Source organism: Ranitomeya variabilis, chromosome 1 (genome assembly GCF_051348905.1).
Source record: "Ranitomeya variabilis isolate aRanVar5 chromosome 1, aRanVar5.hap1, whole genome shotgun sequence".
Classification (NCBI taxonomy): domain Eukaryota; kingdom Metazoa; phylum Chordata; class Amphibia; order Anura; family Dendrobatidae; genus Ranitomeya; species Ranitomeya variabilis.
The window spans coordinates 518,672,851-518,692,168 of NC_135232.1; the positions used below are offsets into that span (position 1 = coordinate 518,672,851).

At 44.0% G+C, this 19,318-nt stretch overlaps 1 protein-coding gene across 1 annotated transcript in view; it reads right to left on the minus strand.

Annotated features, from left to right (window-relative positions):
* The window catches only part of MIER2 (MIER family member 2), a 201,088-nt gene that overhangs the window by 169,148 nt on the left and 12,622 nt on the right, over positions 1-19,318 (minus strand). Inside the window, exons 2-3 of the mRNA XM_077253926.1 lie at positions 15,238-15,323; positions 15,027-15,152 (exon numbers count right to left, since the gene is read on the minus strand). Of these exons, the coding sequence (XP_077110041.1) occupies positions 15,027-15,152; positions 15,238-15,323 (212 nt within the window). The remainder of the gene's footprint in view (positions 1-15,026; positions 15,153-15,237; positions 15,324-19,318) is intronic.

Here is a 19,318-nt window from a genome sequence, read left to right on the forward strand (position 1 = left end):
TGGCACCGTATCAAAAGCTTTTGAAAAGTCCATATACACTATGTCCACTGGGCTCCCTTGGTCCAGTCCGGAACTTACCTCTTCATAGAAGCTGATCAAATTAGTCTGAACGGTCCCTAGTAAACCCGTGCTGATACTGGGTCATGAAGTTATTCCTCTTCAGATACTCCAGTATAGCATCCCTTAGAATGCCCTCCAGGATTTTACCCACAGTAGAGGTTAAACTTACTGGCCTGTAATTTCCGAGTTCAGTTTTTGTCCCCTTTTTGAATATTGGCACCACATTTGCTATACGCCAGTCCTGTGGTACAGACCCTGTTATTATGGACTCTTTAAAGATTAAAAATAATGGTCTATCAATGACTGGACTTAATTCCTGCAGTATTCGGGGGTGTATCCCATCCGGGCCCGGAGATTTGCCAGTTTTAGTGATTTTTAGACGCCGCCGTACTTCCTGCTGGGTTAAGCAGGTAACATTTAATTGGGAATTTTTATCACTAGTCATATTGGCTGCCATGGGATTTTCTTTTGTAAATACTGATGAAAAAAAGTCATTTAGCATATTGGCTTTTTCCTCATCCTCATCCACCATTTCACCCAGACTATTTTTAAGGGGGCCAACACTATCATTTTTTAGTTTCTTACTATTTATGTAGTTAAAGAATATTTTGGGATCATTTTTGCTCTCTCTGGCAATGAGTCTCTCTGTCTCAATCTTTGCTGCCTTGATTTGCTTTTTACAGAATTTATTTAATTTTCTGTATTTATTTAATGCCTCCTCACTACCTACTTCCTTTAATTCTCTAAATGCTTTCTTTTTGTCCCTTATTACGCCCCTTACAGCTCTATTTAGCCATATTGGTTTCCTCCCATTTCTAGTATGTTTATTCCCATATGGTATATACTGTGCACAGGACCTATCCATGATGCTAATAAACGTCTCCCATTTTCTTTGTGTATTTTTATGCCTCAGGATATCGTCCCAGTTAATTGCACCAAGATCCTCTCTCATCCGTTGGAAATTTGCCCTCCTGAAGTTTAGTGTCCTTGTCACCCCTCTACTACACATCTTATTAAAGGAGACATGAAAACTTATTATTTTGTGATCACTATTCCCCAAGTGACCCCCAACCCTTATATTTGATATGCGGTCTGGCCTGTTGGTTAATATTAGGTCTAGCAGTGCCCCCCTCCTTGTTGGGTCCTGAACCAGTTGTGAAAGGTAATTGTCTCTCATAGTTGTCAAAAACCGATTACCTTTACTGGAACTGCAGGTTTCTGTTCCCCAATCTATTTCAGGGTAGTTGAAGTCCCCCATAATAATGACTTCTCCTTGAGTCGCAGCTTCATCTATTTGCTTTACGAGGATATTCTCCATTGCTTCCATTATTTTGGAGATTTATAACAAACCCCTATCAGTAATTTATTATTTTTTCCCCCTCCCCTTATCTCCACCCACAGGGACTCTACATTTTCATTAGATTCACCTATATTATCACGCAGGATGGGTTTTAAGGTCGATTTTACATACAGACACACCCCACCCCCTCGCTTATCTGAACGGTCATTTCTGAAAAGGCTATAGCCCTGCAAGTTAACAGCCCAGTCATGGCTCTCATCCAGCCATGTTTCAGATATCCCCACCATGTCATAATTATGCTCCAACAACATTCTAATTCGTCCATTTTGTTGGCGAGGCTTCTGGCATTAGTATACATGCACTTGATGTTCCTCTCTGTACCTCTATTCTTTCTTAAATTACTAACTGTTCTAACCCCACCCCCCATGCCACCGCCACCCCCAACTTCCTTATTTGTGCCCAGGTCTCTATCTGCACTATCTTCCCCTCCTATAAAATGAATACCCTCCCCCCCCAATCCCTAGTTTAAACACTCCTCCAACCTTCTAGCCATTTTCTCCCCCAGCACAGCTGCACCTTCCCCTTCCCCATAGGGCTCACGTCGGTGGTAATTATCTTAGAAGGGTCTATTATCCATGGTACACCCTTTGAAAGGTGCTCCATACCTAGCCACCAGGATAGGGATTCTATGACATCCCTGGAAATAGTTTACTTTCCAGATGTCCTGTTTCCTGAACCGATAATACTTCATACTGTAATTGACAGGTATGAAATTGAGCCCACGGCACAGCTGCAATACATGAGGATAATGATCGCAGTAAGGACATAGCTTTCCTTAGTGTCATGTGTGGGTTTTCCATTGCCTCTGACACTTGATTGTATAGTCAATCTTTTTGACTGTGGGAGGAAGCATTTCTGACTTTCGGAGTCTAGCTGGATTCCTAGAAATATTTGAACGGTTTCTGGATTCAACCTGGACTTTTCGAAGTTGACGATCCAGCCTAACTCCTGTAGAGACGAGATCGTATTAGATAATCGAATATTACATTGAGGTATAGAATTTCCTACTACTAGAAAATCATCTAGGTAGGGTATTATTAAAGTGTCCCGTTGGCGTAGATGAGCCATCACTTCTAATATGTCCCGCCAGGATGACTGCTACCCTTAGGTACTGCTGGTGTTCGGCATGTATGGGAAGATGATAGTAGGCATCTTTTAGGTCTATCCCGGCCATGACACATCTAGGGAACAAAAGTTTGATGGTAGAACTAATGGATTCCATTTTAAAAGTATGATTACGCAAAAAATAATTTAATTTTTTGAGATTTATGATGGTTCTGAATGAACCATCTGGTTTATTGATCAAAAATTAAGGGGAATAGAACCCCTTCCCTTCTTGATCCTGGGGAACCTCTATCAAGACTCTTTTAGATAGAAGAGATAGGATCTCTGATTCCAGAGCCCTTTGTTGTTCCTGTCCTTTTGGTGAGGTTACTACAAAAGAATCCCAAGGGATTCGATCAAACTCCAATTTTTAACCGTATTGTATAATGTCCAGAATCCATTGGCTAGATGTTATTTGTTTCCATTTAGGAAAGAAAAATTTTAACCTGCCGCCCGCTTCATGGTCAGCAGTACTTGTTACGCTTCGTATTATAGGATCCGCTGAACAGAGCACCTTTTTGTTTTGGATCTTTTTGTCTCCCAGCACTCCCTTTGTGTCTCAAACGGTTTGTTTCTGGTAAAGGGGCGTCTTCTGAAGGCTCTCCTGTAAGATGGAAGAGATTGATTAGGGAAGCCTTTCTTTCGCTCTCCCGCTTTATTTAGAAGCTTATCCAATGTTTTCCCAAAAAGGAACTCACCCTGGCAAGGGATCGCACAAAGTTTTGCTTTTGCCTGTTTGTCCCCTTTCCAGTTTAACCAGAGCGCTCGCCGGGCTGTGTTCACTAGGCCGGCTGATCTGGCTGCTAGGCGTAGCGAATCCACAGAGGCATCTGCCAGGAATGCTATCGCTTCTTTGATTAGAGGGATTTTCGGCAAGATTAATTCTCTCGAAGTTCTACCTCTAATTTCCATCCACACTAGAAGTGACCTTGCGGTGCAGGTACTAGATATAGCTGGCCTGAATGCCCCTGTGTTAGCTTCCCATGATCTTTTTAGTAAGGCTTCTGCTTTACGGTCTAACGGGTCTGTTAGGACCCCGGAATCTTCAACTGGTAAGACCGATTGTTTAGAAGTGGAAGCAACTGCAGCATCAACCTTTGGCACCTTTGACCAGGAATTTAGTTCTTCATCGCTGAAGGGATAGTGTCTCTTAAAGGATGATGGTAGGAAACCCCTTGTATTCTGCTTATCCCATTCTTTTTTAATTAGGTCTTTAATAGTGGGTATGACAGGGAAGGATCTACGTTTTTTCTGTCCTAACCCCGCAAACATGATGTCTTGAGCCGATTTTTTCCCTTTTTCATCTGGGCACCCCATTGTGCTTCTGACAGATTTTACTAAGTTGTCATTACTGCTGTTAGGTAGACAAAGCCCCCCTTTCATTCTCAGATGAACTCAGCTGGGATCTAGATTCGTCCGAGGAGCTATGTACATCCTCTGATTCTGAGCTTGCTGGAGATCGGGACCTGCTTGGTTGGCGGGTACTGGTGCTACTTGTATTCGCCAAACCCTGCATTTCTTCCCGGATTATGGCTCTAACATCAGATGGAGTCATTATATTCTCCTGCCGTAAGGTTAGCATAATACATTCTGAGCACAACCTTTTAGTATAAGAATCCAGAAGGGGCTGCGTACATAAGGCACATTCCTTGTGCTTGGACTTGTGTGTCCTTTTCTTAGTCTAGAGGAAGGGGATACAGGAGGAACATATATCAGCATATAGGAAGAAGCTTTTTTAAAAAACTCACCCAGTGAAGCTGACAGGTATCGGTTCTGGAGGCAGATTTTTTGGCAAGTGATCCTTCTGTTTCGTGGTAGATCTCTTCTCTGGAGGCCGACCACCACTCTAAGTGCTGCTCCTAGCGCTTCTCTCTTTACTGGGAGAACGCTGCTCTGCTGCAGGCAGATGCGCTTTGTCGGCCGGTGAAGCCATACTCACACACACCGGTCCGACGTCAGCGCCGCTTTTGAATCTGGCGCCGAATCTCCTGCCTCCCCGGACGTAACCCGGAAGTGCTCTGGCGACTTCCAGGTTAGACGCGCCGCTCTCTCTCACCATGCGGCGGCCGGAGATATTAAGCCGGCCGCTGCAGCGCGCGCCCTCATGGAGCCGGGCGGACCAGCGTTGACCGGACTCGGACCATGGATGGCTGACCAGACGAGGGGGGAGGCTGCAAGCAGGGGCTCCCCCGCCGCTGCTTCTGGAACCGCAGCCCCTGCCGTTCCCTCAGAACCGACGCAGGCGGGTGCATGGCCCAGGAATCCTCTTGGACTGCAGGTGACTTCGGATTCCTATAGGAACAGGAAACCTAAACTGAGGAGGAGAGGGGACTGCCTCCTTTTATTCTGTAGGTTTCCTGTTCCTATGGGCGGATCCCGCTCTCTCATGTGGGGTGCTGTCGTGGCGAAGGGTAAAATTACGGATTACAGTAAAATCACACTGACAATAGAATAGGTAGAATAAATGTATATACATACATACATACATACATACATTTTATAACAATTTTCTCCGCCAGAGTGGGAAAGCCAGTGACTGAGGGCAGGTATTAATAGCCTAGGGAGGGACCATGGTTATTGCCCCCCCCCCCCCCCCCCGGCTAAAAACATCTGCCCCCAGCCACCCCAGAAAAGGCACGTCTGTAAGATACGCCTATTCTGTCACAGCCTCTCTCTTCCCACTCCCCTGTAGCGGTGGGATATGGGTTAATGAAGGGTTAATGTCACCTTACTATTGTAAGGTGACATTAAGCCAGGTTAATAATGGAGAGGCGTCAATTATGACCCTATCCATTATTAACCCAATAGTATGAAATGGTTAATAAAACACATTATTAAAAGTATTTTAATGAAATAAAGACACATGGTGTTTTAATATTTTATTATGCTCTTAATCCACCTGAAGACCCTTGTCACCTGAAATAAAGTTAAAAATAAAAAACAATATTCCATACCTTCCGTCATTCAGTCTTGTCCCATGCTGTAAATCCCTCTGAAGGGGTTAAATCATTTTACACCCAGGAGCTCTGCTAATGCAGCTGTGCTCCTGGCTGTAAAACTTGGTGAATGAATGGAATGCAGGGGAATGTACTATAGTTACCTCGAGTCACGGTGCTGCGCCCTCTGCTGGATAAACTCATATGAACTCGAGCGTGGGAAAATATTCTGAAAAGTTCCCACGCTCGAGTTCATATGAGTTCATCCAGCAGAGGGCGCATCACCGCGACTTGAGGTAACTACAGTACACTCCCCTGCATTCCATTTAAGGGACAAGACTACCGACTGAAGGTATGGAATATTGTTGTTTGTTTTTTTAACTTTATTTCAGGTGACAAGGGTCTTCAGGTGGATTGAGAGCATAATAAAATATTAAAACACCATGTGTCTTTATTTCATTAAAATACTTTTAATAATGTGTGTGTTTTATTAACCATTTCATACTATTGGATTAATAATGGACAGGTGTCATAATTGACGCCTCTCCATTATTAACCTGGCTTAATTTCACATTACAATAGCAAGGTGACATTAACCCTTTATTACCCCATATCCCACCACTACACGGGAGTGTGAAGAGAGAGGCTAAGTGCCAGAATAGGCGCATCTTACAGATGTGCCTTTTCTGGGGTGGCTGGGGGCAGATAATTTTAGCCAGGGGGGGGGGGGGGGGCAATAACCATGGTCCCTCTCTAGGCTATTAATATCTGCCCTCAGTCACTGGCTTTCCCACTCTGGGGGAGAAAATTGCGCGGGAGCCCACGCCAATTTTTCCGGGATTTAACCCTTTAATTTAATAGCTAGAGCCCCCAAATTTTACACAAAGACACTTCTTACATTAGTAAAGAGGAATATGTAATAAAAAAAGGGATATGAGATGGTTTACTGTATGTAAACCATGTCTCATATCCTGTCGGGTTTGTGAAGGAGATAGGAAAAGCCGGCAATTGATTTACTGGCTTTTCTGCTAACTAGCGCTGAATTAAATATATATATTATATAATAAATTACATATTAATATATATAAATATTATATATATATATATATATATATATATATATATATATATATATATATATATATATATATATATATATATATATATATATATATATATATATATATATATATATATATATATATACACATACACATACATACATACATACATACACATATATCTACACACTGTATATATGTTTTTAAGAATATTTGAGCCAATGGATCCATGATATGTCCATTTTGCAAGCCTGCGAGAAATTAAAAGAAAAAAAGCCGTACGGAAGCCATACTGATGACACACGGATAAGTTTGTGCGTAAAAATCGCATCCTCGCATTGAATACGGAACAGTGTTTTGGGACAATTACTGCGTATTACGGCTGTAAAAAACGGACCGTATTTACTTACGCTTAGTGTGACGCCGGCCTTAGGGTGGAGACGTCCATGAATTGTGAGGAGCTTTAGTGTCTTCACATCTGCAGCTTCCATCTCTTCTTTTGGCCAGCATACTATTGCCAGCAGGGTATCTGATAACTGGAAGGGCATATGTATTGATTAAGTAAATTGTATTCTTTCCATTGAGCTGGCTTTTCAGGACCTGTCTTACCCTTTGATGGTACTTGGAGGAAGCTGCTTTCCTTGCCTCATCATTGTTACCGTATGCATGTGGGATGCCGAGATACTTGTGGCATGTCTGTACATCTGCTTTGTGCCCTGCTGGTAATTCCACTCCATCAGTCTTGACTACCTTGCCTGTCTATTACCAACCGGCCACACTTCTCCAGTCTGAAGGACATCCCTATGTCTTCGCTGTAGATCCTTGTCAGGTGAATCAGTGAATTGAGGTCTCGTTCGTTTTTTGCATACAGCTTGATGCCATCCATGTAGAGTTGGCTCATGGTGCTTCCACTCTTGAATTTGTATTCATAGCCAGACTCTGCAATTATCTGACTGAGGGGGTTCAAGCCTATGCAGAACAGCAATGGGCACAGTGCATCACCTTAGTGTATGCCGCATTTGATGGTCACTTGTGCTAGTTGTCTTGAGTTGACTTCCAATATGGTCCTCCATGGCCCCATTGAGTTTCTGAGGAAGGTCGTTTACTTCCTTTTGACAAGCATTCATAGATCCATGTGTGTGGCAGTCATAGGCTTTCCTGTAGCCAATCCAGGATGTGCCGAGATTGGTCTGTCTGGATCTTGAGCGACTGCTCTATCTACAAGGAGCTGGTGCTTTGAGTCTCTGGTGTTGGTCCCAATGCCTTTCTGAGCTGGATTCATGTACTGGTTCAAATGATTCTGTAGCTTGGTGGCTATGATGCCTGACAGGAGTTTCCATGTTTTAAGGCAGGTTATTGGGTAGTAGTTGGATGGAACTGTTCCTTTGTGAGGATCCTTCACGATCAGCACTGTTCTTTCCTTCTGTTACCCAAGCTGAGTGGGGGCCTGCTTCTAGCAGTTGGTTCATCTGCTTTGCCATGCATTCATGTACCCCCCTCCAAACCGCTGTTATTTTCTTTAGCCAGTAGGTGTGGATCAAGTCTGGGCCAGGTGCTGTCCTGCTCTTCATCTTTCTAATCTTGCAGCGAGTGCGGGGAGCCTTTGTTTAGCAGTCTCTAGGGCTTCAGTTGGGGTCAGGCCTTTGTACTTGTCCAGCTTGGTCTTATTCTTGATCTTTACACCCTTCTGTATTTCTGTTTGTTGGCTGACTTCCTTTCTTGTCACCTTGATGTGTGTCTCCAGTCGTTTCCAAGGTGGGCACATACTAATGTTGTTCTTGTTGGTTGTATAGCCAAACATTTCCATGACTGCTGAGGCAGTAGCATAGATCATTATTAGTTTGAGTTATGGTGGTGGTAGGTATTGATGCAAGTGCTCTATTGGCATCTTCTAGCATACTGTCTGGTGGTGTTTCTTTGCTGAGCCTTGGCAGTTGATCTCTGGCATTTAGTTTATCTAAGATCTTCTGTTTCAGATCAGCTGCAGTGCTCCCTAGTTGCAAACGAAAGCACCTTTAGGGATGAATATTAAACAGGATCTGACATTTCATTGCGTATAAATTTCTAAACTTATTGTAGCCTTCTATCTTTAGATCTATATGTCCAACGTTTATATGTGTGTTTTATTATTTTATTTAGTTTATATTGTGAGTTAAATAATGGATATTTCTCAACAGATGAAGAATATTATTGGTGATTATGTGGTATCAATTACATGACTGGGATAGGGGGTGTGGCATATAAGGTTGTTTTTTTCAGGATGGTATGCAAGGACTAAGAACCGCAAGGTTCAAAACGCATCTGCCCACAGAACTCTTCCCATATTGGGGGCTTGTGACTTCTATGCTGAATGGATTACTTATTTTAAAGAATTTTTCTAATAAAATTTGAAAGTTTTTAAGAGAATGCCTGAGCTGGATTACCTATTGGTTTAACCATTTCTAGGCTCCTATGACATTTAGACGCTACCTTCAGAATATATGCACGGTCTGGCCTCATTATAACCCAATATCTGGGTAAACGGGCAGTTGATAGATAGGCCTGCAAGTCACCGACTACAGGCCGATGATAGGGCCACTAAAATTGCTGTTTTTAGAGTATCTTAACCAGTGTTTCACTAAATGCTCAAAGGGAGATCTTCTTAACGCCTCCAGGACTAGGTTTAGATCCCAAGGGGTATTCTTGGAGCCTGTATTGGTCTAGGTCTATCACAAGCCTTAATAAACTTAATTATCCACCTATCTCCAGCTAGGTTATAATTATATAAGGCTTTTAGATCCGACAATTGCACCTTAAGAGTGCTAGTGGATAGCTCTTTTCCATTCCCTTCTGATGGAACTCTAGTGTGGCTTTAGTTGGAACTTCCCCTTCCCAGGATTGTTCCGAACTAGACAAAAATTTTGCCCAAGTTCTACCATATATTTTATATTTTAGTCGTTACTGGCTTCCTGCTCTGAAGCAGAGTAATGACTAAGGCCGGAGAGAAGCCTTTTTGGATTAACAACAACCTCTCAAAATCCATGACATTAAATGCAGGCCTGACCGCTGAGGATGACAGACTGGGCCATGCCTGAGGTGATCCGAAATATCCAGACTAATCCACAGATCCGACACAGACATCATTCTCATCCATGTGAACCATGGCCTCTAGGGCCAAAAGAAAGCAATTAAAATAACTTTTGCTCTCTTCCCGAATTTTCTTCAGTATAGTGGAAATCAATACTAATGGGGACGGGATGGGGGGGGGGGCGTAGGCTAGGTTGAATTTCCAGGGAATGTGTAGCGAGTCTACTGCATAGGGACTTTTCCTCGGATCTAGAGGGCAGATTTGTTTTTTGTTTCGCATTTTGCAAACAAATCTCCGGCTGTCCCCATTGATCCACAATTTTCTGGAATATTCCTGGATTCAGTTACCAATCCCACACCTTTAGTATATTTCAATTAAGGCAGTCTGCTCTCTCATTTTCTTCCCCTCTTATGTGCAGTGCCGTTAGTGCTAACTAGTGATGTTCTGCGAACCGAAGGATCCCTTCTGAAACCAACATCAGGGAGCAACATCTTGTGCCCCCTTGATGGTTGATGTAAGGAACCATTGTCCGACATAATCCAAACATGATGACCCTTCAGCTGGGGAAGGAGCCTTACTACTGTATTCTTTACTGCTAGCAGTTCTCTCATGTTCGACGAATGATTTTCTGTCTCCGACCAGACTCCTTGGACTATGCAATCTCGAAGATGAACTCCCCATCCTTCAGAGTTTGCCTCTGTCGTAATTATGTCCATGATCTGTTAGGACCAAGGGGTTCCTTGTGATAGATCCTCCAAATTTAGCCACCAGACCATGAAACTGATAGTCACTCGGGAAAGTATGGTCTTCCCATCAAAACGGCTTTTTTTTTTGTTTATTTAAACTTATCCTGCTGTAGTTCTTTGGAGTGTAACTGGACCCACTGAACGGCACGGAATACAGGAAGTTATTGTCCCCAGTAACATTGCTTTTCTTAGAGTCATAACCAGCCTGGTCACTGCTGCTGATACCAGGGTTATAACCTTGGTTTTCTTTTGGCAGATAACATTCGTTTTCCAGAGTCCAAAATAAGCCCCAAGACGGACTGAATTCTAAGTGGGTGTAGCTTTGATTTCTCCAGATTTAGTATCCATCTCAGCTGGGTCAGACTGGTTTTGACTTGCATAAGTTGGTGATTGCAGTCTTCTCTCGATCTGCCCACCTCCAGGAAATCGTCCAAATAAGGAATGATTTTAAATGTTCTGTTCTTGAAGATGTGCTGTAACCTTCAGAAGACTTTTAGTGCCCCGTAGTGAAAGTGCCTGATCTGTTTGTCTATGTAAAAGGATACTCCAGATTGGGACGTGGTAGTAAGCATCCTTTAAATCCAGGACGCTCATGCAACAGCATCTTGGTCGATATTATGGACTCCATCTTGAAGGGCCTGGAGATCAGAAATATGTTCAGTCCCTTCAGATTGATTATAGTCTTGAAGCTGCCATCTGGCTTTTTTTTATTTTTAATTAGAAACAGGAAAAAATAAAATCCTTGCCCCCGCTGATGTACCGGCACCTCCATCAACACTTTTTTGTGCATTAAGCCTAGCACTTCTGTCTCCAGGGCCAATTGCTCCCCAGGACTTCTGGGGGAAGGGGGGGTGGAGATATCTTGAATGTGTGATGGGGAGTGGATTTGAACTCTAACTTTAGCCCAGAACAAATTACATTTAGAATCCAAGGATTGGATGAAACTCTCTCCCAGGCAGGCTGGAAGTGGGACAGCCTTTCTCCCATCTGGGAAAGCCCGTCACTTGGCAGCCTTCCTAGACTCAGAGAAAGGGCCTTCAAACATGAAGCCTCCGCTCCTTGGCTTCCTATCCTTCCAAGTACCTTGTTCTCTGTGGGACTTGTTCAAATAGTACCTTCTCTTACAAAAGGAACTTTTGTACTGAAGAAAGATCGTATCTACACCAAAATGGTATCAAACAAAAATAAGCCATAACCCAGGCCTAGATTATGAAAAATTGCAACTTTAACAAACTTTGGATTTTTTTTTCACCATTTACCGTATATACTCGAGTATAAGCCGAGATTTTCAGCCCAAATTTTTGGGCTGAAATTGCCCCTCTCGGCTTATACTCGAGTCATGATCGGCGGTTGGGTCGGCGGGTGAGGGGGAGAGAGGACTGTCGCATACTCACCTAGTCCCGGCGCTCCTGGGGCTCCCCCTGCCCGTCCCACGGTCTTCGGTGCCGCAGCTCTTTCCCTGTTCAGCGGTCACGTGGGACCGCTCATTAAAGTTATGAATATGGACTCCACTCTCATAGGGGCGGAGCCGCATATTCATTCCTCTAATCAGCGGTAACGGTGACCGCTGACAGAGGAAGAGGCTGCGGCACCAGGAGACCAGCTGTCCGGGATAAGGAGCCAGGGACGCCGGGAGCAGGTAAGTATGTCATAGTTACCTGTCCGCGTTCCACACGCCGGGCGCCGCTCTGTCTTCCACGTCCTCTTGCTGTGTAGGTCAGAGGGCGCGATGACGTACTAGTGTGCGCGCCGCCCTCTGCCTGAACAGTCAGTGCGGAGAGGCGCCGAGACGGGACGCTGAGGAACGGCGTGCAGCAAGAAAGGTGAGTATGTCTTTTTTTTTTTATTGCAGCAGCATTATATATTGCACAGATTTATATGGAGCATCTATGGGGCCATAATGACCGGTGCAGAGCATTATATATGGCACAGCTTTATGTGGAGCATCTATGGGGCTATACTGAACGGTGCAGAGCATTATATATGGCACAGCTTTATGTGGAGCATCTATGGGGCCATACTGAACGGTGCAGAGCATTATATATGGCACAGCTTTATGTGGAGCATCTATGGGGCCATACTGAACGGTGCAGAGCATTATATATGGCACAGCTTTCTGTGGAGCATCTATGGGGCCATAATGACCGGTGCAGAGCATTATATATTGCACAGCTTTATGTGGAGCATCTATGGGGCCATACTGAACGGTGCAGAGCATTATATATGGCACAGCTTTATGTGGAGCATCTATGGGGCCATACTGAACGGTGCAGAGCATTATATATGGCAGAGCTTTCTATGGAGCATCTATGGGGCCATACTGAACGGTGCAGAGCATTATATATGGCACAGCTTTATGTGGAGCATCTATGGGGCCATAATGAACGGTGCAGAGCATTATATATGGCACAGCTTTATGTGGAGCATCTATGGGGCCATACTGAACGGTGCAGAGCATTATATATGGCACAGCTTTATTAGGAGCATCTATGGGGCCATAATGACCGGTGCAGAGCATTATATATGGCACAGCTTTATGTGGAGCATCTATGGGGCTATACTGAACGGTGCAGAGCATTATATATGGCACAGCTTTATGTGGAGCATCTATGGGGCCATAATGACCGGTGCAGAGCATTATATATGGCACAGCTTTCTGTGGAGCATCAATGGGGCCATAATGACCGGTGCAGAGCATTATATATGGCACAGCTTTATGTGGAGCATCTATGGGGCCATAATGAACGGTGCAGAGCATTATATATGGCACAGCTTTATGTGGAGCATCTATGGGGCCATACTGAACGGTCCAGAGCATTATATATGGCACAGCTTTCTATGGAGCATCTATGGGGCCATATTGAAAGGTGCAGAGCATTATATATGGCACAGCTTTATGTGGAGCATCTATGGGGCCATACTGAATGGTGCAGAGCATTATATATGGCACAGCTTTATGTGGAGCATCTATGGGACCATACTGAACGGTGCAGAGCATTATATATGGCACAGCTTTATGTGGAGCATCTATGGGGCCATAATGACCGGTGCAGAGCATTATATATGGCACAGCTTTCTATGGAGCATCTATGGGGCCATATTGAAAGGTGCAGAGCATTATATATGGCACAGCTTTATGTGGAGCATCTATGGGGCCATAATGACCGGTGCAGAGCATTATATATGGCACAGCTTTATGTGGAGCATCTATGGGACCATACTGAACGGTGCAGAGCATTATATATGGCACAGCTTTCTATGGAGCATCTATGGGGCCATACTGAACGGTGCAGAGCATTATATATGGCACAGCTTTATTTGGAGCATCTATGGGGCCATAATGACCGGTGCAGAGCATTATATATGGCACAGTTCTATATGGAGCATCTATGGGACCATAATGACCGATGCAGAGCATTATATATGGCACAGCTTTATGTGGAGCATCTATGGGACCATAATGAATGGTGCAGAGCATTATATATGGCACAGCTTTATGTGGAGCATCTATGGGGGCATACTGAACGGTATGGAGCATCTATTTTTATTTTTGAAATTCACCGGTAGCAGCTGTATTTTCCACCCTAGGCTTATACTCGAGTCAATAAGTTTTCCCAGTTTTTTGTGGCAAAATTAGGGGGGTCGGCTTATACTCGGGTCAGCTTATACTCGAGTATATACGGTAAATAAAAAAAGAACCTATACATATTTGCTATCTGCATGCCCAGAATGACATGGAGAATCATAATGCCAGGTCAGCTTTAGCATTTAGTGAAGATGGTAAGAAAAAAAAAAAAACACAATTGTGGAATCACACTTTTTTGCAATTTCACTGAACTTTGAATTTTTTTTTCCAGTACACCATTTGATAAAACCAATGGTGTGGTTCAAAAGTACAACTCGTCCTGTTAAAAAAAAAAAAAAAAAAAAACCCCTCACATTGCCATATTGACCAGGGAAAAAAAAGAAAAAAAATTGCGGCTCTGGGAAAAAGGGCAGCAAAAAAATTAAAACAGAAAACACAAGTTGGTGAAGGGGTTAACAAGCATTATGATGTTCATATTTGTTACAATATCCTTGGATGTCCTCTTGCGTCTGTAAACCAAAGGATGCAAGAGAGGTACCGCCCTTTTATTCTGTATGTTTCCTGTATTTGAAGGGTGGATCCCTCTCTCCGTGGTGATGTCATGGGCTCCTAAAGATCCCGTTACTGGTAAGTACTAAGTTTTTTTTTTTTTTTTTTAAACAAGTCTGTTGGTGATATTGAATGAGCTGTTGGGTATTCTCAATTTCAATGGTGAGGTGACTTATCACTTAAAGCTCATTCAGATGTTCATGGATCTCTGTCCAATTTCAGACAGCAATGCATGGACTGACCATGACTCTCCCATGCGTGACAGCTTCATATATTTCTATAAGGCTGTCAACACCAGCCAGTCCATACATGCAAGTTTGGACCAAGATCCACAGACATCTGAATGATGTTCGAGTTGAGTGTGAGATGGGTTGGATACAGTCCTCAAAGTGTTATATACATCTTCTTAGAGCAATTGGAGTACCTGTGATTTGCAGCAAATTTAGTACAATTAAAAAATAATAATCAGACATGGTGAATTTGAATTTCAAAATACTCAATCTCTAAGTATAAATTACATTATTTGATGGAATCTTTTCCTAGTCACAGTGTCTTACCGGTTGTAGAAAACCAAGAGTCTGTATGTTTTCAGGATGAGTATTATCTACTTCACTGTCTGATAGACAGTCTGATACATCATAGCCGTAAAATGCCAATAATTCATGAAATTCAGCCTCCGCTTCCTGAAAAACAAAGTACGTCCAGTAGAATTTATGCTCTATAAAAATAAAACAACACACCACTAACTTCTATTGCCCCATCTCTTACCGCTGTTTCCCCAGTGGCCCACGATGGTCCCTGCTCCTCCTGCGCCAGGATCTCAGCTATTCTTAACACTTTTTGCAAGGAGACCACTAAAGGATAGAGCAGGTATAAAGGTTACAGGCCTGAATGTACAGTACTGCATGTACCCTTATGGCCACAATATGCATCAGTCATATTTCCATCAGTTGTGAATGTTTAAAGAGCATCTATATGATACATTTTTTTCTTTTATACAGTGAGGTGCCATAGAAAGTTGCCAGCAACCCCTACGCGAGGGGGCTCCTTCCCCTATAGCCGGCCATACCAGAAGAGAGTGTGAGGGTGTGTGTCCACGGTCCGGATTGTCGGCGCTTTGGACGGAGAGGAGAACCCGCTCCGCCCAAAGCACCGCCCCCCTCAGTAAGCGCAGTGATTCCGGATGTGTATGTTGAACACATCCGCAATCGCCGCACCCTATACATAGGACCCTGTTATTTACCTTGCGGCGGCGTTCTAAAAAGACGAGCCGCCGGATGCGTGTTTGCACGCATAGTGGGGACGGGATTTCACAAAATCCCCTACACTATGCTGTAACATCTGGACGCTGCGGGTTGAACACTGCGGTTGTAATCCGGATGTAATCCGGCCAGTGGACACATACCCTAATACAGGAGACCCAGACACATTATCCCCCACATACTATACACCATGTTCCAAATTATTATGCAAATTGGATTTAAGTGTCATAAAGATTTAATTGTTTTGTTTTTCAAATAAACTCATGGATGGTATTGTGTCTCAGGGCTCAATGGATCACTGAAATCAATCTTAAACACATGTGATAATTAGTTTTCCAGGTGATTCTAATTAAAGGAAAACTACTTAAAAATAATGTTTCACATTATTAAGCAGGCCACAGGTTTCAAGCAATATGGGAAATAAAAAGGATCTCTCTGCTGCCGAAAAGCATCAAATAGTGCAATGCCTTTGTGAAGGGATGAAAACATTAGATAATTCCAGAAAACTTAAGCGTGATCATCATACGGTTAAGAGATTTGTGGCTGAATCTGAGCACAGACATGTTCATGCTGATAAAGGCATAATGAGGAAGGTTTCTGCAAGGCATTAGGAGAGCAGCTGCTAAAAAGCCATTACAAACCAGATATTTGAAGCTGCTGGTGCCTCTGGAGTCCCTCAAACCTCAAGGTGTAGGATCCTTCAAAGGCTTGCTATGGTGCATAAACCTACTATTCGGCCACCCCTAAACAGTGTTCACAAGCAGAAATGGTTGCAGTGGGCCCAAACATACATGAAGACTAATTTTCAAACAGTCTTGTTTACTGATGAGTGTGGAGCAGCTCTGGATGGTCCAGATGGATGGAGTGGTGGGTGGTTGGTGATCATGTCACAACAAGGCTGCGACATCAGCAAGGAGGTGGAGGAGTCATGTTTTGGGCCGGAATCATGGGGAAACAGCTGGTAGGGCCCTTTAAGGTTCTAGAAGGTGTGAAAATGACCTCTGCAAAGTATGTAGAATTTCTGACTGACAACTTTCTTCCATGGTATAAAAAGCAGAAACGTGCCTTCAGGAGCAAAATCATCTTCATGCATGACAATGCACCATCTCATGCTACAAAGAATACCTCTGAGTCATTGGCTGCTTTGGGCATAAAAGGAGATAAACTGATGGTGTGGCCACCATCTTCCCCTGACCTCAACCCTATAGAGAACCTTTGGAGTATCATCAAGCAAAAGATCTATGAGGGTGGGAGGCAGTTCACATCAAAACAGCAGCTCTGGAAGGCTATTCTGTCTTCATGCAAAGAAATACAAGCATAAACTCTCCAAAAACTCACAAGTTCAACGGATGCAAGAGTTGTGAAGGTGATATCAAAGAAGGGGTCCTATGTTAACATGTAACTTAGCCTGTTAGGATGTTTTGGAGTTCAATAGCTTTTTTGTTCAGTGAATGTGACCTCCTAATTGCTGCAAATTCAACAAATGAGCATTTTCAGTTCTTTACAACATATCAAATGTTTAGAAATTCTACTGTGCCTAATAATTTGGAACAGTGCATTTTGAGTTTTTATTCATTTTGGATATTATACTGTTATCATTGGGAGGTTTCGTCAATAAAATTTGATGGACACTAACGGGTGATGACTTATTAGACTGACTCATTTGCACCGAACATTTAGGAAAAATCAGAGAAAAATGTAATTTGCATAATAATTTGAAACATGGTGTTTATCTGAGGCTCCTTCCCCTATAGCCAGCAACACCAGAAGAGCATGTAAAACAGAAGACCCAAACACATTATCCCACACACAGTATGTAACTGGGTGTTACATTGAGGTGCCATAGAAAGTTGCCAGAGACCCCTACCCTTAGGGGGCTTCCTTTTCCTATAGCCGGCTGTAACGGGGTCTGCTGTGCTGGAGTACCTCTTTCAGTACCACTCCGTGGTTTAGGAGGTCCACTCTGCTTTGGCTGGATTCTGAATGAAGGACGCTGTCTGGAATTCCTTCATTACATGGGCGCATATAAAATATCACTGCTTCTCCACGTATTTCCAGTGTGACACTCTTTACTCACAGAACACAGAATACATATCACACAGATACAGAGGGCAGGCCCATTCAAAAGCGGCAAGCCAGACATACATTACAATAGCCGCAGGTGGCCGGAGCCTGCTGACATTTATTGTGGGAATTACAAAGGTGGGGGAGGTCAGAAGGGGGATATCTTGTCCCCTCTGCCCAGGGGCGCAGCCTGTGGGCTGATGCATCAGGGACATATATCTCACATGGAACCTATTATATATATACAAATAACTGCATAACATTCTGGGTGCTGGGGGGTTCTGTAACACCGGCCATACAAGAAGAGCGTGCAATACAGGAGACCCAGACACATTACCCCCACTCACTATATATCTGGGGCACATGCCTTAGCATGGAATGCACGGTGTTACAGGGAAGGATGTGCCATAGAAAGTTGCCAGCAACCCCTACCCTGAGGGGGCTCCTTCCCCCATAGCCAGCCCAGACACATTACCCCCCACACACACTATATATCTAGGGCTCCCTACCCATAGCCGGCCACACCAGGAGAGCGTGTAATACAGGGGACCCAGACACATGACCCCCCACACACTACATATCTGGGGCTCCCTCCCTAAAGCCGGCCACACCAGAAGAGCGTGTAATACAGAAAACCCAGACACATTACCCCCCACACACACTATATATCTGGGGCTCCCCCCATAGCTGGCCACACCAGAAGACCATGTAATACAGGAGACCCAGACACATTACCCCCCACAATATATATCTGGGGCTCCCCCCATAGCCGGCAACACCGGGAGAGCGTGTAATACAGGAGACCCAGACACATTACCCCCCACACACTGTATATCTAGGGCTCCCCCCATAGCCGGCCACACCAGAAGAGGGTGTAATACAGGAAACCCAGACACATTACCCCCCCACAAACTGTATATCTGGGGCTCCCCCATAGCCGGCCACACCAGGAGAGCGTGTAATACAGGAGACCCAGACACATTACCCCCCACACACTGTATATCTGGGGCTCCCTCCCCATAGCCGGCCACACCAGGAGAGCGTGTAATACAAGAGACCCACACACATTACCCCCACTCACTGTGTTACAGAACCCCCCAGCACCCAGAATATGTTATGCAGTTATTTGTATATATAATAGGTTCCATGTGAGATATATGTCCCTAATGCATCAGCCCACAGGCTGCGCCCCTGGGCAGAGGAGACAAGATATCCCCCTTCTGACCTCCTATCTTTGTAATTCCCACAGTAAATATCAGCAGGCTCCGGCCTCCTGTGGCTATTGTAATGTATGTTTGGCCTGCCGCTTTTGAATGGACCTGCCCTCTGTATCGGTTACATGTATTCTGTGTTCGGTGAATAAAGTGTTGTGAGACTGGAAATACGTGGAGAAGCAGTCAGCTTTTATATGCTTTCATGTAATCAAGGAATTCCAGCCAGCGTCCTTCATTCAGACTACAGCCAATGCAAAGTGGACCTCCTGAAACACGGGGTGGTACTGAAAGGTACCCCAGCTTGGTAGA